The 9,418-nt window shown below is 41.9% G+C and overlaps 1 protein-coding gene across 1 annotated transcript; it reads right to left on the bottom strand.

The window, feature by feature from the left end:
* Window positions 1–1,339: 1,339 nt before the first annotated feature.
* Window positions 1,340–2,180, bottom strand: LOC147425114 (uncharacterized). Its single transcript, XM_086500026.1, has 2 exons — window positions 2,025–2,180; window positions 1,340–1,696 (listed from the first exon to the last, which is right to left on the bottom strand). The coding sequence occupies exons 1-2, from the start codon at window positions 2,178–2,180 to the stop codon at window positions 1,340–1,342; spliced, it is 513 nt and encodes a 170-aa protein (XP_086356152.1).
* Window positions 2,181–9,418: the final 7,238 nt, after the last annotated feature.

Raw genomic sequence — 9,418 nt, 5'->3', positions numbered from 1 at the left:
TATTTCTTTGCCAGCATTTGTCCGATGGGTCCATTGCTCACTACCCTTCCAAGCATAGGCAGGTAGAGCGTGTGTTTTGGGAGGTCAAGCCTGGAGAAGTGTCTCGGGAGAACATATGGGATTGTGAAGCTATCCCTAATGCACGCTCCATACATTCTGTTCGAGGCTACTCAAAACAAGATGGCTCCTCCATCACACACAGGGAGCTATCTTGCTATTGTAGTGCATGCATGCACAACCACTGGTTGTGCATGCATGCATGCACAACCAATGGAAGAATTGCAGCAACAAAACACACGTGTCTAGCTGAAGTTTCCACAAAATCGCTCAAAGTGATGGTGGAAATAATGATGATGAATCTGAGGAGCCTATCTATGAAGGGAACTATGAAGCATTGAGTGATGCGATTCAGGTAGGTGACAACTTTGTTGTCAATTCCGAGGAGGGGAACGAAGAAGGGGTCGACTTTTACTTGATCAAGTGCACAAGCACATTGGAGAATCTCAAAGCACACGACGTCGACAGTTGGGGCAGTGTGTTTGAAGTAGGGTTGCACATTTTGAAAGGCCTCTATTATAAGCAGGTTGACAATTATTGTTACAAGCTTTTGGGCGGAAACACAGTTGGGCGGAAACATAGTCTTCATGTACTCCCATCTTGTCAGGTGTATAAAAATCCCATTGACAGTAGTCCAGGGTGCTAGGGGATTGTATACGATCTTACCGGAGGTCTTTGAATATGTATACAACAGCATGCCATGGGAGATGTAATTTTAATCGTTTAGTTTTTATATGAGCAAACAAGTCTTGTCATTCTATTCATATGGTCTACATGCGTTGCTAGTCAGTTATGCAGGGTTATAAGGTACAATTTTTTTACCATTCGCTCCGAGATCTACAAGTAATTTGTCCTATTTCTATCAATACAACTCTCATGGCACCAAAACATGGAAATTGAGAAAATCCTAAACAAATGATCTTTATGTACTCGAACTTAAGACCGGAACTTAATAAGCTTCGCACAAAAGTAAACAGTGCAATGTCGCATAAAGCCAGATTTTATATAATGTACTCAACATAAGAGTGGAACTTAATAACCTTCTCAGGAAAAAAACAGTACATGGTCGCTTTGAGCGATGAATTATATTACAGATTTTTGCAATGAGCAAGAACCATCAAAAAGTATGGTGCTACAAATAGGATGACCAGAGGGGATTCTCTAAATCTGCACAGAAGCTACATCCACTAGCTGTTACAAAAAGCAGGCTGTCCAAACATCAGAGGCAATCCACCAATGTGCCCAAGCGTGTCTATCCAGGCTGTTTATGAAAAACCGTATTTCACACCACCTTGTAGGCCTCCTTTTTCTCTGGGCAATCCCCCACTTTGTCAGATGCCTCCCGCTGAATCTCCTTAGAGGTCTTCTTTTCAATTTCACCCCATCTAACACCATGGCAGCACTCTAGGCTTCTTTGTCCATGCAACTCTATAATATCCTTAACAATCAAGTCCTCTTCACTGCACCAGGTGCCAAACACATCTCCTCCTCCAATAACAAACTGCATTCTATCCCCTGCCTTCAGGTACTTGTACAGCCAAGGGGCAAGCTTATGTGTAAGGAATGGCCTTCGAGTTGTATCGTTAGGCGATCCAAACACTGGCACAATGCAACAATTGCCAGAAAAATTAAATATACACTTGTACAAACTGTCATCAATTAGTAGCGTATTCTGTGGACCAAATTGACCATTACACCTGTTCCAAAAATCATTGGGGTGCTTGAAGAAAATGGGTTTTTTGCCCTTGATTTTGTGATTATGAAGCACATCACATGAAGTCTATGCAATGAACCCTGCTAACGAGTCCTCGTAAAACTGGAAAGCAATCACGAAAATGCTTTACAACATTATATTCCATGGTTGAGCTCCAAATGAAGACATTGAAATGAGTTGCTTCCCACAATAAGAACTGCCTTGCATTGGGCCGCACAAGGAAGTATATCCTTCTTGGCCTCTCCTCCAGTACCTGGTCATATTGTAGATTCCATGTAGTGAAAATCCTATCTTCTTCCAGATCCACTTTATGAATCAAAAGACCATTCATATCCAAAATAAGAGCCCGAGGATCATTCTGCACACTTTCTAGGACAACATGATAATCCTCCTCAGCTGATGCAAGCATCCTGCTCGGATCATTGCAATTTGGGAAAGCCCATAAACATGAGCTGGATGCATACTGTTGGCGGATACACCTCGACAGACGTCAGCACAGCGAGAACTCACCTAACAAGATTTGTCAGCTAAGGATGAAGCTCGACCCGCAGGCGCGTGAAAGCAAGCATAGGGTGTCAACCTACAGTCGACCGACTATTGACTACTTCCTACAGAGGTCTCTAACCAATGTCTAAGTTACAACCTTCAAGAGTACACAAGAGGATATTTCCTACAACACTTTCAAGAGCCAAATACCCATCAAACATTCTCAAAACGCTATGGAACTTGAAGGAAACCCTATTAACACCAATAGGTCGCTCTCCCTAAGGTCCGTTAACCAAAACCCCAACCCTAAGCACCCGGTGCAGAATCACGTAGGATGTCTGGTTGAAATTTACAGGTCGTCATTTCCAAAAACTAAAGTGCCTAATGTGTAGCTCTACTCATTGCGAACGCGTGGATATGCTGAAATGCAAAAACGGAGAACGTATGCTCACAGGATCACCAGATATAGCTCGTGGGTCGATCTCGCAAAGCCGGGCCGTACACCTGCAATGTAGGTGTTGGCGCGTAGCTCTCTTCGGGGGCAACACACCGCACTTCTCCGCACTTGATTCCGACCACCAGTGCGCGCTTAGCGTCAAGTTAAAACTCTCACTCTCTCTCGTACACAGAGTACGCTCAATTCAACAGACAAAACTTATAAAAATGACAAAGGTTTTTTGCATTAAGGTCAAAAGTGGTATAAATACCTTACAATCTCAAACCCTAATGTTCCAATTTAACCATTTACTAAGTCTAAATGTCAAAAATGGAATACAATTTGGAAGCTTTTGCAAGCCCCACTATTTACAAAGGTGAAATGATGGTTTCTTCTTAATTAAGGAATAATTACAAAGGAAATTAGTATCCCACCGGGCAATCATCCTCCGTTGGGTGTATCCAGCCGCTAACACTCCCTCCCTCCTAGATCATGTCGTCCCCGACATGACAATAGAGCTGCTTCTTTAGTGGAGGCTTTCATGCATCTTCAGAAGAGACTCATACCGTGCATGCTGGACTAGTAATGTAGGGCCGAATATATCTGTATCAATGGTGAAGAAACCGGTGTAGAAGACTTTTTCAAAGGCCTGAAGATGGTATGAGGGAAAAAACATTGTTCGTTGATGATAGAGGGCATGTATCACTTCATGGGAATGTTGAGCAGACATTTCATATGCACATCTATATGTGTCTTGGAAGAAGAATATGCTGTCTGTCGCCTGTCCAGGTTTAAAGATCTCAAAAACTGCAAGAAGGGTTTTACATATTTTCCTGAGCATGATGCAAAAGAGGTCAGGCGAGCCAGTGAACAATTTAATGGCGCCCGTTAGGGTTTTCACCATGTATTGCTCACTCATTCTCTCGCCTGTCTTCAAGCCTGATAGCTTTGGGTAGTTGAGCCACGTGGGGTGGCTTTTCTTCAGCAGCTCTTGTTTTTCCAGGTCCGCATCCTTGGTAAAGGACAAAAGCTAAGGTTGTCTCTGATTATTTTAGGCGCCTCTACCAGATGTACTAAATACTGTGGATATTTAGTTAGCCATGCCTTTATCCATTTTGGCTGAGAGTCCACAATAAGCTTAACACCTTCTGGTTTGGAGATATTTTCTTCATATAGTGGCACTATCGGCTCTTCTTTAATCCTCTTGTTTATTGTAGCAGCTTTGTACTTGAGAAGAGGACATGGGAGAGAGGGTTGTAGCCATTCATGTCGAACGACCTTTGCATCTAATTTCTGAATGGTCATAGACTTCAATACCCTCTGCTCCCACTCCATTGCTTCTTTGGCAGTATCTTTTATTGCCACTTCTATTGCCTTTTGTAGATTTTCTTCTTCTTCTTGTGTTAGATCCCGGGGATCTTGGGATGGTCCCACAAGGATGTCCTCTTGCATTGTTGTGTCCAATGGATCTGACACATTGTCTATATCAATTCCTTCCATGGTTGCTGGCCCTGTGCTCAAGTGTGGCTCTTCAGTTTGCTGTTGGCCTTTTAGCTCATCAATCTACTTTTGATATGCTTTCTTTTCCTGTTCAGCTTGATCCCCCATGGTCACTAAAAGGTCGTTCAATTCCACATTGGCTTTCTCAGCCTCTTCTAGATTCTTCTTGGTGTCTTCATTTTCAGTTTGCATCATCTTTAGATCCTCGTCCATCTTCTTTTTCCATGCTGCTAGCTCATCTTTCATGGCCTTGTTCTCATCCTCCTAACGGCTTTGCATCACTAGGGAGCCCTCGACCAACATCAATCTTTGTCTCTTCTCTAGTGTCAACTCCTTTTGGAGTTCCTTCATCTGTTCTTCATATATATCCTTCTCTGAAGCAGTGCTAGTTGAGGTAGCGGCTCTAACTCTGCCCGAAGATGCCCTTAGCCTCTGGATTGTCTGATCTTTTCAATTTTATTTGATCTTTCAGCTCTACAACTTCGTCCTGGCTGGCCTCATGTTCTAGCTCAGCTTTTTCCTTATCATTCCTCAAAGTCTCCACTTCTTTGGACTCATCAGAAAGCTGGAGTGTCAAGTTGTCTCTTTCTTTCTTCGCATTCGTCAGTGGTTTGCTGATTTTCTTGTACTCCTCCTCTTCTCTTTGAAGCTTTGGTCTGCTGCCTGACTCTCACTTTCCAGCTCTTGGCATATTTTTAGTGCCGCGTCCAGATCAACTTGCAGCTTGGCTTGCTTCTGTGTGTTCTCTTGGTCCTGCTTTTGAAGCGAGTCCACCTCGGCTTTGATTTGAACTTCATTTGCTTTGAGATTATCAATTTCACTCTCAATGGCCATAGACCTTGCTCTGAGCCCAGTGAGTCTTTGCATCACTTTATCCCAATCATTGGCTTGTGGATGTAAGTCCATTGTATCTGTGGCCATTTCCTTCAACTCCACCAATCGAGGGCTCAACTTATATTCTTTGGGCTTAGTTCTAGACAACTCAAAAGTTGCATTAGCTGCCTCTTCTCGAGAGTATCCATCAGCTAATAGATCAATAGATATTCTATATTTTTTTTCTTCTGGATCTGGATTCTCATAGTTTGGTTCAATTTCTGCCTTCTGCTCTTCGTCTTTGTTCTCCTCTTCCTTGGAGTCTTGTTGCCCATCAGATTTGTTCAACTCCTCAGTTTGTCGGGGTTGAGGAGGACTAGGAGGGGGTGGTGATGGTGGAGGATTGGATTCTCGGCTTGATTATGGGTTGGTTGCTTCTTCTTGAAGTCCCGATCAGCCTTTGTTTTCCTCTCTCTTTCTTGGCCTTCCTGCTGCTGTCTCACATCATCAACTTCTTCTTCGGTAAAAGGTATGTTTGGGATATTCTCAACTGTAGAATCTAAGATCTTGAAATTCTTTATATAATCTTCAAAGCGATCCCTTTGAGTTCTTTGAGAAGATCCAGACATAGCCTCAAATGAGGGCTTCCATAATTTTCTCAGATCCCCTTTTAGCATCCTCTCAGCTCTGAAACTCTGCATTAGTCTTTCTAGCCTCGCGCTGCTTTCTGTGACTTTGTTTCCTTTACTAGTACCTGTAGAGTTTCTTTCTTCCCCTTCTTGGGTTGTGGTGGCTCTTCTGGCACTGTCTCTAAACGGCGCTTCAACCTTGTGGCTACCCTTGGAGCCTTAGGAGGCTCTTCTTCTTTGTCTTCCTTCAGCTTGAGCCAATCATTTTGGGAGGGAGGTAGAGGCTAATTTCCCTTGGCATGCAATGCTCCATAAATGACTTTGGTTATCAACTCACTAGGCACAATATAAGTGGGATTTTTGGTCCCCATTTTCACAAGGTTGTCGTGAATGTAAGCGGCATAGTTTATCTCCCTTGGGCGGCTCTTCTGCATCGCCCAAGTGAAAGTGGTGGAAATAGCTCCAGGTGGCATCTTGTATTTCTGTGGCCGCTTGGTACACATGTGGAAGTACTAATTGTATAATTGGCTCATGATGGCCACCTTTGGGTTTGCAATATCTTCAAATGTATAGTTGTTTTTCTTCTCTGAGTAGACTTTAATTTCATCCCGCCTCTTAGTCACACTGTCTCCTTTGTTAGAGAGGTCAAGTGTTGTTGCCACCACCTTCTCTATGATGACAATCATTGTATTAGGCTTGCCTTGCAGATCTGTGACTCTGGCTATGCCGTCCTCTTTGATTGTGGTGACAAATTCCCACACTCTTTAAACATCAATCCCTGCTAGCAAGGCTTCAAAGTAATTGTGGAGATCTAGTTTCTCCAAGTAGTCCCCCATCTTGCTCCTGAAAAATTCATTGAGCTCTTGAGGAATCATGGGTAGCTCCACTGCATTTCCATCTGGATCTTTAAACACTCCTTGGTAGATTCTCAGATCATTGGTTTCTAGTAGGTCATCTTGAATCCAAGTGCTTGTGGGCTCCACTTCTTCTAAGTAGTCCTTGATAGTCATCCTCTTCTTCTTTGCAGGCGACTTTGTGGCTGCCATGGATCCTGTTGCACTCAATAGTCCAAAGTTAGCGTTTTTTATAGATTAGCAGGTAAACCTTTTGGAAACAAAGTCAAACTTTTCAACAAATTATTGGACATCTTTTGGTTGTTAACAACTAAAAATACTTGCTGCATAGTGAACGAGAAAAGACTTACCACACATAGTCAATAGCTATTAGGGAGCCGATTAACAAGCATTAAGTAGCATTTGCCTGCTACTAGCTCTCTAAACCTAGAAAATGGCTATGGGCCACTAGCTTGTTAGAGCTATCTATTAGGCATCTATTAATAACTGGTAAAAAGCTTTCTGAGAAGCAGTTATAGCCTATCTGCTTGCAAGCCATTGAGCAGCAATTGGTTGTAAATAACTAGGCAATACTGGCCACATAGTCAATAAGAGTGTATACCACACAATCAACAGCTAATGTGGAGATATTTAGCAAGCATTAAGTAGCTTTTACCAGCTAGTAGCTCTCTAAACCTAGCAGGTAACTATCACCCACTAGCTATGCAAAACAATAGCTACCCAATAGCTAGTTAATACCTACACAATAGGTAGCTATCACCCACTAGCTATGAAAAACAATAGCTACCCAATAGCTGGTTAATACCTACACAATAGCTACCTAGTAGCTGGTTAAAATAGCTAAAAGCTCTCAAAACCTGGCAAATAGCTATTACCCACTAGCTGTGGAAAACAATAGCTTCTTAATAGCTGGTAAGATAGCTACTTCCAGCTAAAAGCTCTCAAAACATTCCAAATAGCTATTACCCAACCCAATAGCTATGGAAGACAATAGCTACCTGATAGCTGGTTCTAAGCTACCTGTCAAGCAGTTATTGATAGCTAGCTAGATAGCTACTAGCAACTAATAGCTCTCAAAACCAAGCAAATAGCTTTGACCTAATAGCTATGGGCAGGCAATAGCTACCTGATAGCTGGTTATAAGCACTATCAAGAAGCTATTAATAACAGCTTTAGATGGCTACTTCCAGCTAATAGCTCTCCAAAATTGGCAAAAAGATATTACCCACTAGCTGTGGAAGACAGTAGCTGTCATCAATAGCTACTTCCAGCTAATAGCTCTTCAACCTTGCAAAATAGCTATCACCCACTAGTTGTGGAAAATAGCTATCATCCACTAGCTACGGAAATGAATAGCTAACTCATAGCTGAACATAGCCACCTAATAGTTGGTCAAAAGCTCTCTGAGAAGCAACTTTAGCCAATTTTGGGTCTATAATATCTACTTGCAAGCTATTAAACAACTATTTCTTGTTGCTAACTAGAAATAGTGTCCACATGGTGATTGATTGTGTATATCTACACACTATCAATAGCTATTTTACAGATAAAAAAGTCAATAGCTACCTCATAGCTGGTCAAAATCTTCGGGACCAGCATATATGTAATGGCTAGTACCAGCTATTAGAGAGATATTAAATTCTAATAGCTAGGAATACTGGTCACTAGTGAATGAGAAAGTATTTACTCATACAACTAACAGCTATTCTAGAGCTATTTAACAAGAGCCAGGTAGCTATTACCAGCTAGTAGCTCTCTCTAAACCTAGCAGATAGCTATCACCCACTACCTATGGAAGCCATTGGCAAAGTAATAGCTGGTTTAAAGCTGTATCTAATAGATTTTTAAAAGCTTGTGATAAGCAGCTATTGGTAATTGGACAGTAAACTGTATTAGTAGCCAATAGCTATCAAATAGCTAACTCATAGCTGTACCTAATACAGCTATTGGTTACTAATATAGATTACTACTAATTACAAGCTATTTGACAGCTATTTGATAGCTTACCACTAATTACAAGCTATTGACAGCTATTGGTTACTAATATAATTTACTACTAATACAGCTATTTGACAACTATTGGTTACTAATAGAGCTTACTACTAATACTTTTGGTTAACTAATACAGCTTTTCCTTCCTTTGGAGCTTGAGTAACCAGAATTGGGAACATACCTATTGGAGTAACTTTTTCTTCTGCCATGGATGTTGTCTCTGCACCAAACATCTTCTTCACCGAAGCAGGTATCTCTATGCCGCATCCCGGTGCCAAGCAAGAATCACTCAGTGTGGAAAAAGTTGCAAAAACAAAATTGTGATAGGGGTGTTGGCATGGTAGCATGCAAACACCCACCAGTATTTTATCCTGAAGTTCCAACCCACAGGCTGTGCACGGCTCGTCAATAAATATAATGCCTTGATGTACATCTGGCATGATTGGAGGTGATGGAGAGAATATAGGTGCTTTGCCCTGTTGCAATTGTAAAATTGCACTGCCAACAAAAGCCTCCTGATTTTTGAGTCTCGCCAAGAGCACATTCTTTTGTTGTAGCCTCTCGTGTATTGGACAAAAAAATTCAGCAAAACTGTTCAAACACAAAATAAGAGGAACAACAATATCTTCTTGGTGTTCGCAAATCAACTTGTATGGCTGCAACATCGTTATTTTCAAACGTGCCACCCTTTGCGACACCAAGAACACCGAGAAATTGCAAGTTAGCACTGATCATAGCTTGCAACATCATCACCCTCTCAAACGGCACATTGCCACTAGCCTCAAGCATGGCTAATTCTTCTCGTGCTTTCCGTAACTGTTTCAAGAAAGTGTCTGCCTTTGACTGAACTTGCACTTCCACTTCTGCTTGCTGCATTTCTTTAGAGATCTGCCCTATTTCACTCTCAAGATGCCTAACTTTAGCTTGTACATCAGAC

Source organism: Adiantum capillus-veneris, chromosome 25 (assembly GCF_014529385.1).
Source record: "Adiantum capillus-veneris isolate H3 chromosome 25, ASM1452938v2, whole genome shotgun sequence".
Lineage (NCBI taxonomy): Eukaryota > Viridiplantae > Streptophyta > Polypodiopsida > Polypodiales > Pteridaceae > Adiantum > Adiantum capillus-veneris.
Note: the sequence above shows the minus strand (reverse complement) of the source record. Positions and strands in the feature narration are given on the sequence as shown.

Bases quoted from the DNA above. Each gene is read 5' to 3' on its own strand.
- LOC147425114 (XM_086500026.1), bottom strand. From the start codon at position 2,180: ATGCTTGCATCAGCTGAGGAGGATTATCATGTTGTCCTAGAAAGTGTG. The intron at 1,697-2,024 runs GTACTGGAGGAG...AGTTTGTACAAG, and splicing joins GGAATCTACAATATGACCAG to TGTATATTTAATTTTTCTGG.